Source organism: Neomonachus schauinslandi, chromosome 3 (genome assembly GCF_002201575.2).
Source record: "Neomonachus schauinslandi chromosome 3, ASM220157v2, whole genome shotgun sequence".
NCBI classification, from domain to species: Eukaryota; Metazoa; Chordata; class Mammalia; order Carnivora; family Phocidae; genus Neomonachus; species Neomonachus schauinslandi.
The window spans coordinates 131043470-131067091 of record NC_058405.1 but is presented as its reverse complement, the minus strand read 5'-3'; the positions used below and the strand labels follow the sequence as shown (position 1 = coordinate 131067091).

The 23622-nt window shown below is 40.5% G+C and overlaps 1 protein-coding gene across 1 annotated transcript in view; it reads left to right on the top strand.

Moving 5' to 3' along the window:
* Positions 1-23622, top strand: part of LRP2 (LDL receptor related protein 2) — a 197528-nt gene that overhangs the window by 151125 nt on the left and 22781 nt on the right. The window contains exons 51-63 of the mRNA XM_021702805.1: positions 108-260; positions 791-961; positions 2093-2316; positions 4745-4922; positions 7318-7514; positions 8238-8483; positions 9177-9299; positions 10260-10379; positions 12094-12210; positions 12920-13036; positions 13901-14038; positions 15548-15670; positions 19400-19528. Coding sequence (XP_021558480.1) covers positions 108-260; positions 791-961; positions 2093-2316; positions 4745-4922; positions 7318-7514; positions 8238-8483; positions 9177-9299; positions 10260-10379; positions 12094-12210; positions 12920-13036; positions 13901-14038; positions 15548-15670; positions 19400-19528 — 2036 coding nt within the window. The remainder of the gene's footprint in view (positions 1-107; positions 261-790; positions 962-2092; positions 2317-4744; positions 4923-7317; positions 7515-8237; positions 8484-9176; positions 9300-10259; positions 10380-12093; positions 12211-12919; positions 13037-13900; positions 14039-15547; positions 15671-19399; positions 19529-23622) is intronic.

Here is a 23622-nt window from a genome sequence, read left to right as displayed (position 1 = left end):
CTATCTTTGTGATTCCACCATAGCTTGGATAGGAAATTCGGTGGCTGACTGTATACCGTTTCACAAGCAAAACGTCTGTATTCGTAACTCCTGGCTCTCCATTTCAGAAAGCTGTATTGGGTGGATGCCTACCTGAATTGCCTCTCTGTCTCTGACCTTGATGGTCGATACCGCCGCAAGTTGGCCGAGCACTGCGTGGATGACAACAATACCTTCTGCTTTGATCATCCCAGAGGAATTGCCCTTCACCCGCAATATGGGTATTGTCTCCCTGTAATCTTGGGCTCTTCTCTCATGCCCATATTCTGCCTCTGTCACCAAAAAGGCTGTTCACGTAGTTATCTCAAGGCCAATATCTTGCTGGGATTTGACTTCTGCTTTTCCTAACTGGTAAATGGTTTAGTTATAATGGGTAGAAGCATGGTGTACTCAAATGATATTCATCAGCTGTTCTGTTTTCTTTGCCATGACACACCATTTCACTTTTCAAGTCACCTATTTTGGTTGCATGCAGAGAAAATTATGGTTAAAAAAAACAAAACAAAACAAAAAACCCACCTTTCCTGGACTCTACATGTCAAATCCACTGAAATGCCCAGTTAATCATGTTCATTCTTGAGCATTTCCTATACATCATTCCTTTTTAGATTATTTTCTGTTTTTTTTTTTTCCCTTTCTGAGAGACTCTGTAGAATATAAATTCTATTTCTCTAATTGGAGAAGAGCTATGTCTTTTGGCTGCTGACTTCTTTTGGCTTCAGGGACTGACCCTTTGTGTTTCTTCCAATAGGCATGTCTACTGGGCAGACTGGGCTTACCAAGCATACATTGGGAGAGTAGGCATGGATGGAACGAATAAGTCTGTGATTATCTCTACCAAGATAGAGTGGCCCAATGGCATCACCATTGATTACACCAATGATCTACTCTACTGGGCAGATGCCCACCTGGGTTACATTGAGTATGTACACAGAAAAGGATAAAGTAAACCAAGCAACCGTTTATTCCAAACACTAGGGCTTGTGTTGCTAGTGTGTTATTCCTACGTAGCTTCTAACTGGCATGTGTGTTAGAAGTCACTCTGAAGTCATTTCTAACTAAAACTGCCTATAGGCAATTCACTGAGCTCTGTGGTTATGGTATAGTAGAAAGAGTGTGAAATGTTGAAGCTGGATTCATCAGGTTTTTGTCCTGGTACTTTCACTTCTTTTTATTTTTTTCGCCTAGAAAATGGAGGTAGTAATCTCTCTCCTATTGTAGACAGCTTAGTGCTCAACTCATCTTAATTTCCGTATCCCCTTTTTAAACTTTTTGTTTCTAAAACTGAGATGTAATTAACCTGTAACATTGGCCAAGAAGGTCTTGAAGTTTTCCTATGGTTTCCGTAAGTTACCATAAATTGTCATATTTTGGAGAGTATTTTTAATATTGTATGGCTAACATCAGAATTCTAAGCAGCTAACTCACTCCACCTCCTGTTTGAGTTTTAGGGTCTACTCTAAAATTGTAAAATATAAAAATACCAGTATTTTGATGTAGACTCATAGTAACGAGGGAGACATTGGAATTGGAAGGACTAGAAATCTGGCTGTGGATGCGCTGTGATACCTTGAAATCAGAAAACCTCTTCTGGAATTTTATTTGTCTGGAAAAGTATTGATCAATAGTGCCTAGGGCATGATTAATAATAAATGTGCTGCCACGGTAAGCAGAGTAAAGCCTGCAGGCCTATACTGTATCTGAGTTAGTATATTATAATATATGTATTAATACAATATAATAAGAGCTGAACCAGCTCTATCTGCAGGAAAGCAGCCATGGTTAGGAATGAGAGATTATTGAACTCTCTGTGGCTTTTCCTATTTTTTAAGCATGGCTTTTTCAATTTTTACATCTTTTGTTCAGTCAAAATATGTTTTTAAGTTTAGTTTTTGTTTTAATTAGAGTCTAGGAGTTTGGGGGAGGATCTGGACTTTAGTTACCCCTAGAAGGTAGAATTTTATTAATTGATTTGTCAGTGCATCTGTCCTTAAAGCCATTGGAAGAAAGGAGTTAGCTTGATTTGACTGAGTGACTCTTCCTTCTACCCCAGGTACTCTGATTTGGAGGGCCACCATCGGCACACGGTATACGACAGGACGCTGCCTCACCCCTTTGCTATTACCATTTTTGAAGACACTATTTATTGGACGGATTGGAATACAAGGACAGTTGAAAAGGGAAACAAATATGATGGATCAGATAGGGTTGTGCTGGTGAACACAACACATAAACCATTTGACATCCATGTGTATCATCCATACAGGCAGCCAATTGGTGAGTATGTGATTTCGGAAGTTTGGCCCAGTTGCTTTAGGTTCTCTGCATGCCATTCTTATTTCTTTAAACATCATTTATAAAGAGAATGGTGTTACTTGGTAATGTTTTCTACAAAACATATGGGAAAACCTGCTTATAACTTTTTTCTTAACACCTGGTTTATTCTTAAAGATCAATCTGGGTTTTTGTTTTTGATAAGAATTAACACTTGTTGGGGCGCCTGGGTGGCTCAGATGGTTAAGCGTCTGCCTTCGGCTCAGGTCATGATCCCAGGGTCCTGGGGTTGAGCCCCACATCGGGCTCCTGGCTCAGCGGGGAGCCTGCTTCTCCCTCACCCTCTGCCTCTCCCCCTGCTCATGCTCTCTCTCTCTCTGTATCTCTGTGTCTCGAATAAATAAAATCTTAAAAAAAAAAAGAATTAACACTTGTTATGTTGCGATATTTACTGAGCTAAAGTATTTGGTGGGAAGACTGAAATATTTTAAAGTGGGCTGAACCAGTCAGAATGGCTAAAAGCAGAAACACTAGAAACAAGTGTTGGCTAGGATGTGAAGAAAGGGGAACCCTCTTGCACTGTTAGTGAGAATGCAAACTGGTTGTAGCCTTGTGAAAAACAGGATGGAGGTTCCTCAAAAAGTGAAAAATAGAACTACCCTACAACCCAGCAATTGCACCACTAGGTATTTATCCAAAGGTTACAAACGTAGTGATTCGAAGGGACACCTGCACCCCAATGTTTATAGCAGCAATGTCCACAGTAGCCAAACTATGGAAAGAGCCCAGATGTCCACTGACAGATGAATGGTTGAAGAAGATGTGGTATATAAATACAATGGAATGTTACTTAGCCATCAAAAAGAATGAAACTTTGCATTTGCAAAGATGTGGATAGAACTGGAGGCTATTATGCTAAGCAAAATAAGTTAGAGAAAGACAAAAACCATATGATTTCACTCATGTGGAATTTAAGATACAGATGAACAAAGGGGAAGGGATGGAAAAATAAAATAAGCTGGAATCAGGGAGACAAACCATAAGAGACACTGAACCCTAGGAAACAAACTGAGGGTTGCTGGAGGGGAGGGGGCTGGGGGGAAAAGGTAACTAAGTGGTGGGCGTTAAGGAGGGCACTTGATGTAATAAGCGCTGGGTGTTATATACAACTGATGAATTACTAAATTCTACCGCTGAAACTAATAATACACTCTATGTTAAATTGAATTTAAATAAAAAATAAAAAAAATTAAATGGGTTAAAAATGTCATGACATTTCACCCCTAAATACTTAAGATAACAACACCTTTGAAAAATAAGGACATTTCCTATGTAACCACAATAAATTATAACACTTAAGAGATTAACAATCATTCCCTAATACCAAGATCAATCCATTAAAATGATTGATTAAATAGAAATGTTTAAAAGAAAATTACAATAATTATCAAACATACTTTATTAAATTCCTATTTGCATATGACATTTTGTGTGTTAAACATATGTTATGCTTGTCATCAGGAAGGTAATAATGTTAAGAGCAACACAGTGTCTCATTATAATTTTTTTTTTTTTGTGAACTTAATATTCCTCCTCATGTAGTTAAAGCCATTTCATGATTTATAGATAATCTAGCAAAGGTCTGGAATTTACTTTGGGAATAGAATGGATTTTGTGGGCCTGCTTTGTTGTGGTGTTTTGTTAAAACATGATAAACTTAGAAGTAAGGAAAAATGAGAATTGGCAAAATAAAGATATTCAGGGCTTTTTTCCCCCCCTGGAAGTTAATATTCTTGATATTATTTTAGCAAAAGTTCAAATTAGGGGCACCTGGCTGGTTCAGTTGGTAGAACATGTGACTCTTGATTTCAGGGTCCTGAGTTTGAGCCCCATGTTGGGCGTAGAGTTAACTTAATTAAAAAGAAATATATATGCACACATATATATGTGTATCTATCTATCTATCTATAAAAAGTTCAAATTAATCTTCACCTCCAAGTGGTGACCCAGAAAATTAGTAAAGATGCTACACAGTTCACCTGTCCATCTCATTCTTGGCCATACTTCTGTTGCCTGTATTCTTAAGAATGAGAGAATACGGCATCTGCTAGAAATTAAAACTGCTGGTTCTGGGCACATGAATATAAGCTAAGTTTCCCACCTGCTGTCCAAAGACTTTGAGAAACACATCTTTTCTAGCCCAAAACACCAGTGGGTATGCCTCACTTCTGGTAGCTCATAGATCAGTTTTCTCAAAGCACAGCATTGCTTACAGTTCTACCATCTGTCCTATTTATGAATTTTTGGAAAAAGCATGAAACTTGGATACGATTTTTCTTACTGAGCGGTGACTAGTTTGATGAGATGGGCAATCAGCTCACCTGTGTTTGATATTCTAAGTGAACTAACTGTATTTTCCTTCTTTTACTAGTGAACAATCCCTGTGGTACCAACAATGGTGGCTGTTCTCATCTCTGCCTCATCAAGGCAGGAGGAAATGGATTCACCTGTGAGTGTCCAGATGACTTCCAAACCCTCCGTTTGGGTAACATCAACCTCTGCCTGCCCAGGTGCTCCAGCACCCAATTCCTGTGTGCCAACAATGAAAAGTAAGGCTCTCTCTTCCCTCACCCTACTGCCTCTCCATCCCCTTGGATGGACACACATTGAACTTTGAGGATCCAGGGGATGGGAGTTTCCTAATGAATTAAGATTTTGGGTAATTAATATGGTTCATTTGGAATGCACCAAGAATCTCAGTCTCCAAACTCAAATAATTTCTTCCATGAATAGAAGCAATTTGTTAACCAAAATGATGCAGGTATTTTTCTGTAGAGAGGAAGCTAGAAACTGTGTGTTTTTTATTTCTAATAAATTGTCCTAGGTGTCAGGGCCAAGACTGTATATTTGTACATTGAAAAACAGCCCTCAAGAGTGGTAGAATTTCTCTGACAAAGGGTCAGTATCGAAAATCTATTAACTTACAAAACTCAACACCCAAAAAACAAATAATCCAGTTAAGAAATGGGCAGAAGACACGAATAGACATTTTTTCCAAAGACATCCAAATGGCCAATAGACATATGAAAAGATGCCCAACATCACTCATCATCAGGGAAATTCATACCAAAACCATGATGAGATACCACCTCCCACCTGTCAGAATAGCTAAAAAACAACACAGGAAATAACAGGTGTTGGTGAGGATGCAGAGAAAGGGGAGCCCTCTTACAATGTTGGTGGGAATGCAAACTGGTGCAGCCACTGTGGAAAACAGTATGGAGGTTTCTCAAAAAGTTAAAAATAGAACTACCCTATGACCCAGCAATTGCTCTACTAGGTATTTACTCAAAAGATACAAAAATACTGATTTGAAGGGACACATGCACCCTGATGTTTATAGCAGCCTTATCAACAATAGCCAAATTATTGACTGATGAATGGATGAGGAAGATGTGGTATATATACAATAGAGTATTACTCAGCCATCAGCAAGAATGAAATGTTGTCATTTGCAGTGATGTGGATGGAGCTAGACTATATTATGCTAAGCAAAGTAAGTCAGAGAAAGACAAATACCATATGATCTCACTCATATATGGAATTTAAGAAACAAAACAGGTGAACATAGGGGAAGGGGAAAAAAAGAAAGGAAAGCAAACCACTTAAGAAACAGAGGATCATAGGGGAAGGGAGGGGAAAAATAAAACAAGATGAAATCAGAGAGGGAGACAAACCCCATAAGAGACTTAATCATAGGAAACAACTTGAGGGTTTCTTGGGGGAGGTGCGGGTTAGGAGGCTGGGGTAACTGGGTGATGGGCATTAAGGAGGGCACGTGATAAAATGAGCACTGGGTGTTATATACAACTGGTGAATCACTGAACTCTACCTCTGAAACTAATAATGCACTGTATGTTAATTAATTGAATTAAAAAAAAAGACTTTTAACTGTAGACAACAAACTGAAGGTTGCTGGAGGGGTGGTGGGTGGGGGATGGTCTAAATGGATGATGGGGATTAAGGAAGTCAATTGTGCTGAGCACTGCGTGTTATATGTAAATGATGAATCACTAAATTCTACTCCTGAAGCCTATATTACATTATATGTTAACTAAGTAGAATTTTTTTTTTTTTTAAGATTTTTAAAAATTTATTTATTCATGAGAGAGAGAGAGAGGGAGGGGCAGAGGGAGAAGCAGGCTCCCTGTGGAGCAGGGAGCCAAATGCCGGACTCGATCCCAGGACCCCGGGATCCTGACCTGAGGGGAAGGCAGATGGTTAACTGACTGAGCCCCCCAGGCACCCATTAAGTAGAATTTAAATAAAAATTTGAAAAAAAAGTGATAGAATTTCTCTGTCTTCCCCACTCATATACTAGCCTAGCTTCTTAGTTACTATGCCAGAGGATCCAGGATTACACATTTAAATCCACTTTTGATTATTTGTATCTGTTACAAAACATGGCCACAGATGATTTCCCTAACCATGGCCACAGACCATTGATGACTAGGGGGACTGAGTCAGAGAGCGAAGTCAGGAGGAGACATCAGTGCAAACCACAGCATTTAAGATCCAGTGGCAGATTGTTTTGATGATTAAATAAAATATCTTAGATTAAGAATCTAGCATGTATCCATCTTGACCTAGGCTTTCAATAAGTGTAAGTGCCCTCTACCTTCCCAACCAATACCCACTTGTCTGTTACGTCACCCCAGCAGATAGTCCCAACCAGTTCCTGCTACCAGAACTGTAGCCCTAAACACACAGTCCACTGTTTTCTGTGGCAGGAATTTAATCATTAGGTCAAAGCATTTTTCCAGCATGAATTTGGGTCTTAACAAACCTGGTCCATCTCATCTAGTTACGTTTTCTCCGAAAACACACCATGGTAAAGGAACTCAAGCGTGTTACTACGTGGGGTTCAGTTTTGACGCCTTCTCTCCAGGTAGCCTCTACCACCCTGTGCTTTGCTCAGAGAAGTGCTGTCTTTTCTCTGTGCAGGTGTATTCCCATCTGGTGGAAATGCGACGGGCAGAGAGACTGCTCGGATGGCTCTGACGAACCGGCCCTTTGCCCACAGCGCTTCTGCCGGCTCGGCCAGTTCCAGTGCATGGACGGCAATTGCACCAGCCCCCACTTCCTGTGCAATGCTCACCAAGATTGCCCCGATGGCTCTGACGAGGACCAGATTCTCTGCGGTGTGTTTGATGGCTCGAGACCACCTTTGGCCCACTTCTTAGTAGATTGTGTACAGCCATGATTCTGTGGGGATGTTCTGCAAGTCATAACCCCAAAACCAGTCCAGAGTCCGAGGAGAAAAGTCAAGAAGCCCATCCTATATTTTTATAAAGTTCTTGAGGTAGACTAAGGTCTCTACAAGGCGAATGGTTGAGGTAGATGGTGTGTTGTCTGTATCGGCGGTTTGTTACCGTGTGCTATGCATAGAATCCTCCTCGAGAGCTAACACTGAGGGCAAAAGGAGGGTTTCCCACTCTCATTTTAATATTGTGTGATATTTATTTGTGTTTTCATTTTTAAAAAGCCAAGGAAAAAACCCTCCAAACTAAAAACAAAAACCAAAAAACAAAAAACCCTCCAAACTGAAAACAAAACAACACATTAACAACAGCAGCAAACGCAAAGTCCATTAGGAGAACAGGGACAGGAGAAGGTGAATTTCATAGGCCATCAGTGACTCAGTCTTTACTCCCTAATTCTGCATGCAAAAGAAAGATATTTAAGAATTTAGGAGACAGTGATCGTCAAGAGGATAACTGACCGTGTCGTGGTACTGGCAGATAATAAGGGCACTGGGGCGGAAGTTCTCTAAAAAGAAATTATGATCAGGCTCTCCAAGATCCCTCAGTGTAAATTAGGAGCTTCTATCCCTAACACCTTGCAACCAATGCCCCTGCTTGCAGAGCATCACCGCTGCGAGTCCAATGAATGGCAGTGTGCCAACAAACGTTGCATCCCTGAAGCCTGGCGGTGTGACTCGGAGAACGACTGCGGGGATAACTCAGACGAAGACATTTACAACTGTGCCAGCAGGATCTGCCAGCCAGGCTATTTCAAGTGTGCCAATAGCCACTGCATCCCTCAGGACTGGAAGTGTGATGTGGACAATGACTGTGGAGACTACTCGGATGAGCCCATGCCCGAATGCAGTGAGTTCCTGCGGGAGGGACCTGTGTGAGCAGAGCGGGAAAGCAGGAGAACCTGCGGGGATTGAGAGAGCACAGGGAAGGCCCTGCTTCAGCCCCATGGCACACTCCCTCTTGGCTCGCCCTGCTGACTCTGGCACTACAAAGCAAAGCCTAGCTGTGTGGTTTGCAGGTTGAACCAGACCCTCTTGCGAAAGGGGCTGATTCTTCCTCTCCATACCCTGGATATCTAACCCTCCAAAATAGGATCACAAGAACTTATATTTGTGTATGTCTAGCATTTTCTCATTTGAGCCTCAGGGAAATACTGTGCGGTAGGGAATGTGCATGTTACCAATTCCCATTTTCCAGATGAGGAAACTGAGGCTCACCTTAAGTAGTTGGTCACATTTCTATTTAGTGGTAGAGCTGACACCCAGGTATTTTTTACTTCAAGCCCAGTTCTTCCCCTCCCCCACTCCCCCGTAGTTAATCCTGTAACACAAATGAATGATACTGACTTTGGGAGGAAACTGAAGATGGCTTTCTGCTCTTGGTAAATAGATCACACCTAAAACAGGCACATGTTGCCAGAATCAGTCCAGCTGATAAGATGGTAATTGTTACTCCCTAGCACCATGTCCTTCACATGACAATGGGAAGGTGTCTTTTGGACTAGGAATTCAGTTCTGACTTTGCTCTTTCCTCCCTCTTCAGTGAGCTATCGCTGTGACAACCATACAGAATTCAGCTGTAGAACGAATTACCGCTGCATCCCACAGTGGGCTGTGTGCAATGGTTTCGACGACTGCAGGGACAACAGTGATGAGCAAGGCTGTGGTAGGAGGGGCTGCAGGGGTGTGGGGGAGGGGCAAGAACACAGAAGTGTCAAGTGCCGTCTGGGTGATGAGAGTGCCTTTCCCACGTCCTTGTTCCTCCGTTTACCTCTGAAAAAGCATCATCTATTGATTTTTCTAGTACCATGCTACATTTTTTTAGCATTTAGTGGGCTGTTGGGGGAGTTTAATTTATATCATCTTAAATGAAATCCCACCCCAAAGGATGTTGTAATTGGGGAAGATGTTATTAAGATACTAGGAACTTACATAATTTCTCCTAAATGTAGAATCCTTATTCATACTTGGAAATTTTAGAGATTGACTGAAAGTGATGGAAGGGGGCAGAGAAAAGATTTGATACCTATCTCTAAAAAGAATAATTCAAAATCAGAATATTTCTTCTTTGGAGATTTTCATATTCTGAATTTCTCTCTGTCCATATCATCTATTAGAAAGCTGTAAGTCACTTTGGCAACATGGAAAGAACTTAGGGACAAAAGGCCAAATGAATTAATAGAAATCTGTCAAGATTAGCCATATACTTGAACTTGAAACCTGAATGTCTGTGAGTGCACGTGTTCGGTTTAGTTGGAAGAGAGTAAGGAAGAGAATGGGTTATTTTAACGCTGTATTTAATAACACTGAATTTAATCAACTAAAGGAATGAGATGGAAATGTTTTATTTGCTGTTGGCATCACTTATCTTTCCAGGTCTTTGTTGCAAATTAGAAGCCAGATGCCAATTCGTTTTTTGAGCAGTTTCTACAAAAAATGAATCTAGTTTAAAGTTTAAGTAGGATAGATTTAGGTTAGCCAAAAGAGGAATATTGACAGTGAATGCTGCTAGCTTTCCTCTCTCTGGGAGCTTTGAGAATATGGTAGCATAATTCTCAAATTGTCTCACAAGAAAGCCAGTGCTACCTCCAGCTTCTGAAGTCTTTGCAATGACTGTGCTTTGTAGAGGAAAGGACGTGCAAACCTTCCGGGGAATTTCGCTGTAATAATCACCACTGCATCCCTCTTCGTTGGAGGTGTGATGGGCACAATGACTGTGGAGATCACTCAGATGAGGAAAACTGTGGTGAGTGTTCAGGGTTCTACCATCTTTATGTGCCACCAGCGTTGTGCTGTCTGTTCTTTGTCCATAATTCAGTTGTTTATGCCATTCATCCTCAATGGGTAGGATGACAATTACCTGATCTCTTGCATTCTGCTGACTGGTACGTTTCTACTTTTTCTTTGACTAAAGACAGAAGCATCTCCCTTTAAGATGCTTATAATGGGGCGCCTGGGTGGCTCAGTCGGTTAAGCGACTGCCTTCGGCTCAGGTCATGATCCTGGAGTCCCGGGATCGAGTCCCGCATCGGGCTCCCTGCTCAGCGGGGAGTCTGCTTCTCCCTCTGACCCTCCCCCCTCTCATGCTCTCTCTATCTCATTCTCTCTCTCAAATAAATAAATAAAATCTTTAAAAAAAAAAAAAAGATGCTTATAATGAAGTTTGGGGAGAAGGATTTTTTACCCAAGTATATGTTTGGTTTGTTGAATTTTTTGTATCTAACTTTTTTTCTAGGTGACTTGTAATAGAGGTCAAATATAATAAGATAAAGAATAGGAAGAAAAAGTCAGGACCAAGAGAAGTTCAGGAAAGAAAGATGCTAACCCAAAGACCTTGCTTCTTAAGTGCTTGCCTCAAGATGGTCTTAATAGCAGAGGGAAGAGATCTTGTATTTAGGATTGTGATCACCCCTGGAATAGCTGACTATTTTTAGGAGGGCTAATGGTTAAATGACAGGTCAGGTTTTAGTTCCTCTCTCCCAGTGAAGATGCTGACTATAAGGAATTGGATAGGGAGTTCAAGGAAAAGAAGCCAAAGGTTTGGATCACATCAAACTAGATAGTCCTGAGTAACTGGATGTATTTTGAAAATAACTTTAATGAGACCCTGCCCTGAACATATGTCATTGATCCATGTATATGTCAATTTCAGATAGACTAACACAGAATACATTCTTCTTTTTTTTTTTAATAGATTTTCTATTTTATTATTATTATTTTTTTAAGATTTTATTTATTTATATGACAGAGAGAGACAGCGAGAACAGGAACACAAGCAGGGGGAGTGGGAAAGGGAGAAGCAGGCTTCCCGCTGAGCAGGGAGCCCGATGTGGAACTCGATCCCAGGACCCTGGGATCATGACCTGAGCCGAAGGCAGACGCTTAACGACTGAGCCACCCAGGCGCCCCATTCTTCTTTTTTTTTAAGTCGGCTCCCCAATGTGAGGCTTGAACTCACAAGCCTAAGAGTCGCGTGCTCTATCAACTGAACCAGCCAGGTGCCCTGTAATACGGAATACATTCTAACTTTAGTCACTTTTTGGAAGTAAGAAGTGATTGCCATTTTACATAGGCATTGAGAGAATCAGGATGCTGATTGCACCTCCAGATATCAGTTGGCTAAAACTTAAGACAAAAGTGTGATCCAATAAAATTTTAAATTTGAGAAAGTTCATGTTTAATCCTACAGGAGGTTACCTAGACTGTCATGAGAGCAACAATTATCTTAAGATTAAATCACCTTTAGAGAAAACTCTTAATAAAGGCCATTCTTTACATTCTTAAAATTAAGATAGAAGGTCTAGTTTTGGGGGACAGACAGTCTGCCCGCCCAAGCAGATGGCTAGGACTTGGGACACAGGAGTGCCGGGCACGCTGAGGGTACTCAGGCCAACTCACAAATCTGTCTTCTGTGTATGATTCCTGGTTCCCACTAATGGCTGGGTGGCTTTCCTTTGCAGTCCCCCGGGAGTGTTCGGAAAGTGAGTTTCGATGTGATGATCACAGCTGCATTCCTTCGCGATGGGTCTGTGACCATACCAATGACTGTGGCGACAACTCAGATGAGCGGGACTGTGGTAACTGTCAAGTGTTCTTTTAGAGGCTTACCATGGGGTGGAGTACTAGAGTCAGCATGTTGGACAGAAGAAGGGACTTCAAGTGAGAGTTTGGATGATTTTTTTTTAGAGTAAAACAATTTTTGTATAATTTATGTAATATATAAGCCTTAGCATAACACAGTACCTTCTGCTCTGTATTTTCTATGCTTTATTCTTAACTTACAGCAGTCTTGATTAGTAATAGGGGAAAATGGCAAGAGATTTTTGAAAATCTCATTTCAACTTAAATATTTCATAGGAGCAGACTTTAATCTGCATTGTCCTTATAAGCAACAACAACAAAAGCATTCATTTTTCCTACTGTTCCCCAGAAAGTGGCCCTGAGGGATATATTTCTGTAGCTCTCTGGTGTAAAGGTCAGGGCATTAGACTAGGAATCATAAACCCCAAATGATTTTGATAGCTCTTTACTCATTAAAGGTTGGGTCTGGGAATTCAGATTTCTGAGAAAATGCTGGAGACTCTATGATAGGGGAGAGATAGGTACTTTCATCTCCATATGTTGGATGTGAAAGTGTATTTTTGGAGGATTTATTCACTCGCTAACCACAGCTGTGCGTTTGCCATGCGCTAGTCACACGGTGTGGATAGGAATGTGATGAAGTACTTTATTCCACGTACCTGTCTGAGAACAAGGCCTACTGGAATGACAGTCTTTTCTCTTCAGAGATGAAGACATGCCAACCTGGATATTTTCAGTGTCAGAGTGGACACTGTGTGCCTGAGCAGTCGACATGTGATGGAATCGCTGACTGTCTGGATGCCTCTGATGAAGCCACCTGTCGTAAGTGTTGGGTCCCCCATGGCACTGTTTGTCTTAAAATGTACGCATATGGCCTTGTAGACCCCACCTCTCCGTCAGCCACCACTTCTTAACATGAATAGGTTATAGGGATTTTCTATTCAGCGTTCATTGGTAATTATCAGCTCACTTGGGGTCTGAGTCACCATACCCAAATAGTTTCTAGTATTCATTCAAGTGCATTTCACTAACAATATTTTAAATAGAGAATATATTAAATATCTGTGCTAACAAACATGCTTACATATTATCACCTCTGATACAAATCATTAACTGGAAAAAAAAACCGCAGGCAAACAAGAATATTCGAGCAATGAATAGATGGGTATAAAGAACTTGGATTGGGTATTAGAACATACTGAATTTACAGCATTAACATTTTTCTAAATTGCATTATGGCATACAAAAAACTTAAAAGTGAAGGTCAACATGATCAGTCACATTTTGGTCTTTATGAATCACTGAATAAATATGAACAGTTGTTGATTATCCATGATGGGTATTATTAATGATGTGGTTGCCACATCTTAAAACCTGGTTTCAGAGAAATGATATAAATGGATGATGGGTAAGGCCAGTGCTGATGCAGCTGAGGATTTTCCCTTGTCTATAAAGAGAGAGTCCAGTACCATCCACAGAATGACTCATGTCTTTGAAAACTGGGATTGGACAACAGTTGTTATGAAGTATTCCATCATAATTTCAGACAGTAGAAGGCGACAGTATGTCTTGAATAAGGAAGAGCAGGCTAGCATGGAAAGAGCTAAAGGACAAATACGGCAGGCTACCTTTTCAAAACTAGTAACTTTTTCTAATAATTGGAATATGTCTCCTCTCCACCAACAGCCACTCGCTTCCCCAATGGTGCATATTGCTCGGCTACTATGTTCGAATGTAAAAATCACGTGTGTATCAGGTCATCTTGGAAGTGTGATGGTGATGATGACTGTGGTGATGGTTCTGATGAAGAGCTTCACCTGTGCCGTAAGAGGGAGATCGAGGGCGGGTATGGGAGTGGGGTCTTCTGGCAAAATCTCAACGCTTTTTCCATGGAGCATGTGATGCCAGAGGGCAGTTGGAGAGTGTTTGAGTACTGGATGCATGAGCAGCATCACTGTGGTTTTACTTGGTCTTCTTTCCCAGTTCCCTATTTGGAACATGGGAATGTTAGACAAACATTCATCCCTGTTCCCTCTTAGCCCAAAGATTTGACAAAAATGCCGTGTCAGTATCTCCTTCCCTTCAGAGCACTTCAATTAGGCTACGTTATATTTTCACAGTGGCATCTCCACATTTTTCTTGCCACTTCTTTTCTTCTTAGGAACGAACCATGTTTTGTTTTGCTTTTAACTTGATGGGTCTTGAAAAATACTTTAAGCATGTGTAACTTTCAAAGAAGTCCTTAGGAAGTTGCTCCCTCTATGAGATAAAGTGCCCACAGCCCCATTAAGAAGTGGAGAGGCAGAGACACAACCACATTAAAAAGTGACCAGCACTATTTTATAATGTTGCACATCTTTCACAGCAAAGAATTCCTGCAACAGTTCTGTTAGCAGTACTTCTAAGAATCAGCTCTTGGATCTGACTTTTCTACCCCCGACCGACCTTATTACAAGTTTCTCCTTTTGCTCCTGTGTGTGATACAAAGGCAGAAGGAAAATCAAACAGCCAAAGCCTTCCATGTGGAAGAAGAACACACATGTGTTGAGTTTACCCAATTTCTGAGGGCCATGCCTTCTTTACCAAACAAGTAAGGGACCTGGGTTCTACCTTTGGGTTCCTCACAGGTGCATAAGCATCAGCTAGAAGTCTGACTCTGGACAACAAAATGAGTCAGAGTTCACTTGTGAAATAGCAACTTTAAATATAAGAGGTGAGGACGTTCAGGAAGGAAAATCTGTCATGGTATGAAATTTCATGCTCTGGAGAGTCAATGACAACTGCAGTCAGAGAGACAAAGAGTGTACTCCTTACTATTAGGATAAGAGTTCATGTATGGTCCTACCAGCGTCTCCAGCGTCATGGCTTGTCATAGTCACCCTCATTCCCTGCTCTGGCTACAGAGACTTTGATTCAGGTCCAAACACCTGCTATGCTCCTTCCGGACTCTGAACCTTCCCCAGCCTCTTCTGATCCCTCCTCCCCCTGATCTATATCAGGTCTCCCCAGTAGATGCCATCATAGCAGGTCTAGTTTGTGGCTCTTCTCACAGTTGTAATGGAATGGTTAGTTGGCAAAGTCTGTTTCTCTGTTAGAATGAAAGTTCTGTGAGGACAAGGACTATGTACTTTCTTGTTCTGCATTGTATCAGGCTCCTAGCACGGTGCCGTGGGCTGTGCTAGAAACTCAAGATGTATTTGTGGATTGGTTCATTGAATGAGCAGAAGAATGGATGAATGGGGCAAGCCTAGTGCTGGCACGGGAGCATTTTAGATATTGACGCTTACGTTCTACTCTCAACTTGTGCTTTTGTTTCTCCATCTTTCCTTTCAGTGGATGTTTCCTGTGAGTCACCGTACCGGTTCCGATGTGACAACAATCGCTGTATTTATAAGCATGAGCTGTGCAACCACGTGGATGACTGTGGAGATGGGAGTGATGAGAAAGAGGAGCAGTGTAAGCAAAAGTGAAAAAGAAGAAGGAAAAACTTAAGGGCCCCAAGTTGTCTGCAGTTGGCAAAATGTACCTCTGGGATTTCAGTTTGTTCCGCAGAGGCTTGAGCTGGACCTACAACTGCAGATCTCTGTTGACAATTGTTTACAGACCATATACACACACACATTACTCAGATGCATCCCTTCCCTGCTTATTCCCATCTTATTGGAGCAAGTCCTCTAATTTTTTAGTCTTCGTTTAAATATTCAATAAGCTTTTTTTCGAGAAAATGAGAACAAAGACTACTAGTTGACTCACGCTTCACAAATTAATGGTTTATTTGTTTCCAAAAATGAGGTTTGGTCATTCTTCAGCATTGAGTCACTAATTGTTAATGTAGGCATGTGAACTTCTGAATGCTCAGTTGAAACGATCACGTTCAAAAAGGCAGCACCAGTGTTAACAGAGCTGGTCTTACATGCATCTTTAAAATGGAAATTCATTTCCCAGAAGAGAAAAAATAATGGATTATTTTAAGAAAGAAGTTTCAAACTGGTGGCATTGAATGTTTTAGATAGTGAAAAAAAATCTGTGCTTTCCCCTTGTGAGAGTGTTCTAAACTCTTTCCATTGAAGGGGAGAGTTGATTAATTTGGGGGGTAATTTACCTGGAGAAAAGTCAGTGAGAAAAATGATTTCCCCTGATTCCAATTGCTTTTTTTCCTAAAAGGATACTCTTTGGGAAAATTTAGATAAATGGCTCATTTTTCTATTTCCCATCCCTTGTATTGATGTGGCCTTAGAATGCTCATCGCCAGCTCTCAGACCGGGGGGACTGTGTGTCAGAGAGGACTAGGACACTATGGCAGTGCTCAGGCTTGTACTTGTTTTATGGTTTTTTGGTTTTTTGGTAGAGGTGAACCTACGGTTATAACATTGTTCCTATGTTCATTTGAGGCGTGGCACAAAAGGATGAAAACCAAGAAATAAGACATTTTTTAAATTATGTTAATCACCATACATTACATCATTAGTTTTTGATGTAGTGTTCCATGATTCATTGTTTACGTATAACATCCAGTGGTCCATTCAATACGTGCCCTCTTTAATACCCATCACCAGGCTAACACATCCCCCCACCCCCTCCCCTCTAAAGCCCTCAGTTTGTTTCTCAGAGTCCATAGTCTCTCATGGTTCGTCTCCCCCTCCGATTTCCCCCCCTTCATTCTTCCTCTCCTGCTATCTTCTTCTTCTTCTTCTTCTTTTTTTTTTAACATATAATGATTATTTGTTTCAGAGGTACAGACCTGTGATTCAACAGTCTTGCACAATTCACAGCGCTCACCATAGCACATACCCTCCCCAATGTCTATCACCCAGCCGCCCCATCCCTCCCACCCGCCACCACTCCAGCAACCCTCAGTTTGTTTCCTGAGATTAAGAATTCCTCATATCAGGGCGCCCGGGTGGCTCAGATGGTTAGGCATCTGCCTTTGGCTCAGGACATGATCCCGGGGTCCTGGGATCAAGTCCCACATCAGGCTCCCTGCTCCTTGGGGAGCCTGCTTCTCCCTCTGCCTCTGCCTCTCTCTCTGCGTCTCTCATGAATAAATAAATAAAATCTTAAAAAAAAAAAAAACTTAAAAAAAAAAAGAATTCCTCATATCAGTGAGGTCATGTGATACATGTCTTTCTCTGATTGACTTAAGGAAATAAGACATTTTTAAAAATTTTGAGCAGGTTTCCCCTTCTCCCCTTCTCTTTCCATTTCCCTTACTACTATTGCCATTTTTTTATGGAGCAAGACAATTGTAGCATGTGGTCAAATCTGAGAGTGGATAAAAGGGGCAGTAAACTTACTCTCCCCCAAAAATAGGATGTTAGTCAAAGGAATCACTGCTTGCCATCACAATAGACAAACTGCAACATGTCAACAAAGTAACAGAGGTTGAATTATAAAAAAGTTTTATTTATTTATTTGAGAGAGAGCAGGAGGCAGAGAGGGGCAGAGGGCAGAGAAACCCCAGCAGACTCTGCGCTCAGCACAGAGCCCAATACAGGGCTAGATCCCACAACCCTGAGATCATGACCTGAGTTGAAACCAATAGTTGGATGCCCAACTGTCTGCACCACCCAGGTGCCCCAGTAACAGAGGTTGATTTAAAGTCTGATGAAGGTCATGCAGTTCTCCTCTGTCCTGTAAGTATGCCACCTGCAACACATAGTCTTCAAGGTTGCCAAGGCAGGAGAAGAGAGAAATGAAAGAGGCACACAGGTTCTTAATTTCCTGGGCATGGAAGTGATAGATCTTGCTTGTGCTTGTGGTCCTTTGGTTGAAACTGGTCACAAGGCCCCAATCTAACTTTGGGGAAGTGCATGGATGTTTAGTGAATACCAGTGGTTTCTACCACAATTTACTCTTACGTCACTAAAAATCCGTTTACACTTTCCTTCCCGTGCATAGAACACCCTGAACCTGTCCCCAGTGGACATGACTCATAGTTCCATTCAGTAACTGAAATCCAGGAGTTCTGGATGATAGGCTGCAGTCCTGTCAATTGAGATATGGTTCCTCTTGGTTTGAAGAAACATTAATAAACAAGTTTTATTTATGCCCCTCTCCCCCTAATAGATAGTGGTGGATCCGAGGAAGCATAATAGAAATAAAGATTCCCATTGGGCAAGGAAGAATGAGAGACTCATCACATTCACCAGTCTATAGCAGTTCTGGAGTACCAATGGGCTTGGGTGTTTCTTGAGATACAGTTTTTGAATCGGCTTTATTTCTTTGCTTTGTTTTCCCCATGCACCTTTGTCTCAACTGATCATTGGTTACATTCAGGCCATCTAGAAAAATAGATGGGCAGTCATTTCATCCAACTCAGAGGTTTTACTGGTTATTTGTGTCTCAAAGCCTTCTAAATTTCAGAATCTTACTGTTTGGGATCTAAATGCAGTCAGCTTCTCCCACACATCAAATTTCTGGACTTTATTTCATTTCTGCTTATAAATCAATCGGCTCTTCCCTGAACTTTTCTCTGATTTTTATTCCCTTGCCAAACTCAGGTAATGGCAAACAATGCACACTACTAACATTCTGTTTTCTCACCTCTCTCCCTAGATTGACAGGTTCAATAAGCAGGTGGTCAGCCTTCCAGTTTTTCCAAAGTTGACACTTTTACCAAATGCACAGAGCCCAATATAGGGAATACTTTGCCTTTGCATAATATGAGTCTCCATCTTTCCTGCCTCCAATATCCCTTTCCTCATTGCTTGCCTCCTGACTGTGAAGGCAGTGCCACATAATTTAGGTTTTTGTTATGGAAGTACCTTATATATATATACTATTCAGGGTAACTCATACTACCTCTGCACCCAACAAATTTCAAACTCTCAGTGGTGGTATCTAATGAAGACTTACTTCTCACCCAAGTAAAGGCCAGTGTAGGTTGCCCAGCCCCTCCATCTTGTAGCTAGGCCACCTGAAACACATGGCTTCCAAGGTTGCCAAAACAGGGAGACACATGAGCTTTAACTGCTTCAGTCCAGAAGTGACACACATCACTTCCTACTCATAGCCCATTGGCCAGAACTAGTCACATGGTCCCAACGTAACTGCAAGGGAGACTGGGAAATGTAGGGAAGCACAGGCTTATTTGTGAGCAATAACTATCCACCACAGAGGGAAGCATCTTGTTCCACAGAAGAGAAAGTTTTGACTTTGACTTTAACTTTTGTTCTTAAATTACAGGTTTAGCTTCGACCTCTAGACCTTGTACAGAAAATGAATTTAAGTGTAGCAATGGACATTGCATTTCACAGTATCTTGTATGCGATGATGTCGATGACTGTGGTGACCATTTTGATGAAACGGGTTGCAGTAAGTAAATATGTATTACTGTAGTTCATGTAGTAACTCAGGTTTATCTAATGAAAGCATGCAGTAACATCAAGTAGATGATAACCACATATTTCTCTTTAATTTATTTTGTGCTCTGAACTGCAGTCAAGCCTATAGCTACCCATTATTGAGCATTTACTCTGTATCAGATACTGTGCTAAACACTACATGGATTATCTCATTTTATCCTTGTAACAATCCTATGAGCTGGGTATTATTCTTTCTCTCAATTTTTTTATTTTTTTATTTTTTTTTAGGATTTTATTTATTTATTTATTTAACAGAGAGAGACACAGTGAGAGGGAACACAAGCAGGGGGAGCAGGAGAGGGAGAAGCAGGCTTCCCGCTGATCAGGGAGCCCGATGTGGGGCTCAATCACAGGACCCTGGGATCATGACCTGAGCCAAAGGCAGGTGCTTAACGACTGAGCCACCCAGGGGCCCCATCTGTCTCAATTTTTAAAAAATATTTATTTATATGAAAGAGAGAGAATGGGGGTGGGGAGGGGCAGAGGGAGAGGAAGAGAGAAACCCAATCAAACTCTTATGCTAGGTGCTCTAGGACGTGGGGCTCCACCTTATGACCCCGAGATCATGACCTGAACTGAAACCAAGAGTTGGACGCTTAGCCGACTGACTGTGCCACCCAGGTGCCCCTCAAATATTTTTTAATGAGGAAACGGGCTTACTAGTGTGAAAAAACTGCATGTCTTTTTGCCATCAAGAACCTGAGTAAGGATTTGAACTCTGATCTACCTAACTCCAGAGCACCTCCTCCCAGTTAACTAGGTGCTTCCCATCACCTTAAAGCTATGTATTTTGTTTGATTAGTCTGCATATTTTTTCACCTTAAGCCAAATGCAGTATCCTTTGGTACGTGGGGGAAAAACTTCTAAGGGGAGTTGATAAAGATGGGGATGTCACAGGGGACCTCGGAAGGAACATTTTTAAAGTAGAAGGAGGACTTTGTGTAGGAAAGGGATGATGAACACAATCAAGGGGTGGTTCTTGTTCAATATTGTGATGGAAATATTGGAATGACATGTTAATAATAATTCACACCTTTTTAGTCCTTTAGAGCTCTTATGAAATCCTTGAACATACATTATCTAATTTGTCACTCAAGCAAACCCCATTGGGTTGCTGTTATATGTCTATCTGTATAATAAATCTCAGAGAGCTTAAGGTCATACAGAATGGCAGAGGCAGAATTTGAATAGTCCTGTGACTCCAGATGAGGAGAGCTGGCCTCTAGTTTCCTCATCCCCTAGCTGTGCCCCTTTGGGGCACAGCTGACCTCTCCAACTGACCTCTCCAAGCCTCAGTTTCTTCATAGGAAAAAAAAATTATTCAAATTCTAGGAGCCCATGACTTAGTCATTTTAGTTAGCTCCACACATTTTCAACTTCTTGGGCTTTAATCACTTTTTTCCTGAGGCATCCCAAGGATTTCCTGGCAACTTTTCTCCTGTGTGAGTTAGAAAGGAGGGTAAATAATTGGTCATAAATGAATTGATTTGCCCTTTATTTCATACACTTTCCTAGTGCGGCTTGGAATTTTTGACATAACAATGTGACTTAATTACATATTTTAAAAAGCATGAACATGACAGGATTTGCAAAACTGGGTGTTAGATTTTCTGAGTCTGGTGCTGAGACTGGTAAGTGAACTGTTCCAGGAGTTGGGAGTATTTTCTAGTTGGGCTTGGGTCAAACCTTAGTTCCTCTTTTAGTTGACATTTAAAAAGCTTACAATTGGCCACAGTTCTTTTAATTCAAATGACATTTGATTAAAAGCAGGGTTTATTTAAAGAAAATAAGTAGCATAGATAGTAATTTAGGTACAGAAGCAGCATTTCTTTTAAGGTATTAAGTGAATATATGATAGCGAATCAGTCTTACTGCTGTGGGTCAATAATCTGAGACATAGAATTCTTATTTATTTATTTGGTTTGTGGATTCCTTTTTTATTATTATTATAGAATTCTTATTTAAAATACCAGTTCTTGGGTGCTACTGATCTACTTGCCTTTCTTTTCTTTTCCCTTTCTCTTCTCCTCCTATTTATTTTAAACAGGATCTCTGAGGTGTTCAGGGCATATGTTTCCTTTTTATTTATTTATTTTTAAAGATTTTATTTATTTATTTGACAGAGAAAGAGACAGTGAGAGAGGAACACAAGTAGGGGCAGTGGGGGAGGGGGAAGCAGACTTCATGCTGAGCGGGGAGCCTGATGCGGGGCTCAATTCCAGGACCCTGGGATCATGACCTAGACACTTAATGACTGAGCCACTCAGGCGCCCCTATATGTTTGCTTTTTATATTTTAAAATCAGGGAAGGAAAGACATTAGTATTTTTAGAGTGTTAGATGTTTGGGTTGGAATATATCTGTTTTTTGTGGATTAAGATGGTGATTGTTACCAAGAAGTTGTAAGTTCCTCATATTTGTGGAAGAATCTTACAATGTTTCTGCTCTTGTTTGAAGGACTCTTGCTTCATAAGAGTATAACTCACTCAGGGGAGCACTTGGTCCAGAAATGTTTACCTCCTGGGACCTTTAGTTATGTTACAGATTTTAGAGCTGAGAGGAGATTACAGAGTCTAATTATACACATGAGACCCAAAGAGGTTATGTGATTGGCTTAAGGCTATCCAATTAATAAAAACAGGTCACATTTATTAATATTATAGAGGAGACATCACTACCAACCTTACAGAAATATAAAAGATAGTAAGGGAATACTATGAGAAACTTTATGTCAACAAATTAGACAACTTACGTGAAATGGCCAAATTCTTAGAAAGATAGAAAACAATGAAACTGACTCTAGAAGAAATAAAAAATCTGAATGAACTTATTTAGCAATGTGTAGTTCTTAAGAGCTAAACTGAGGCTTTCATGTATATAGCTTTGAAGTATGAACTCTAAGGGCAGCATTCCATTGAATGCTACTGTGCTTTATTTTGTAATTATTTTTCTTTTTTGAAACTCAATGTTTTTAGTCTATTCAAACCACAGATACTTAGTCATCATATTTTTAAGGGACCCTCATTTACTACTATAGGAGACAGATAGATATAAATCTGTTTTCCTTTGGAAGAATTGAGCCAGGAGATACTACAGTCTCTTTGGCTAAAATATTCAGAAGCCTGTGACCAAGAGACATTTCATTTGAAACGCAGATAAAACTTAAATGCTTTATGGAGATAATCACCACCCTTCCCACGCCTTGGCCTCCATTATCACTCATTAGGTATGTTCATCTTTTGTCAGCTTCCTTGTAAGATCTAGGTTTGAGGGTAGATGGAGACTCAGGATAAAAGAAGCAAACTTGCAATAACAACAAAAATGAAAGCCAGATGGCTTTGAAAGATATTGGCAGAGAGAAGAACTCAGGGCATTGATAAGCAATGAAGTGTGAGGATGGAGTCTGAGCTGTTAAGTCTGCCTGGGAGTATCTGGTCTCCAGAACAGCAGGAATAACAAGGGTCATTCAAATGAGCCCTATAAAAATGAACTATTGTTGAATTTTTTTTTTTTTTGCATTATGAAGCTATAAAACCCAGAAAATATATTAACAATCAAAAGTAAAAATCACTTGAATCCCATAACTAAAAGAGAACTAATCTTAAGTTTGGTGTACGTCATTGTCTTTTTTTTACACATATGTGCAAAAATAATTTCTTAATATTAAAAAATCTAAAGACATATTCTATATTTAGCATTCCTGTCTTTTCCTCCATTTTTGTTATATTTTCCATGTCAAAGTATCATTTGAAATCATGAATTTGAATGATTGCCTAGCAATCCATCACGTAGATAATCATAACTTACTGATTGTAAGGTGCATGTTTATTTTCACATTTAAACATCTCTGAAACAAGGATAATTCTTCAATTGATAACATGCCATAGTGTAAGTCCCAGAGTTTTTCTATTTTAGCATTACATAAAATGGTGCATCAATGGTGTCTTTCTTAGATTTGATAAAACACAGTAAACCGTAATTGTTCAAGTTGTTTTCAAAATTTTATTTTCAACAGCTTATAATCCTTAAACATAAATCATAGTGC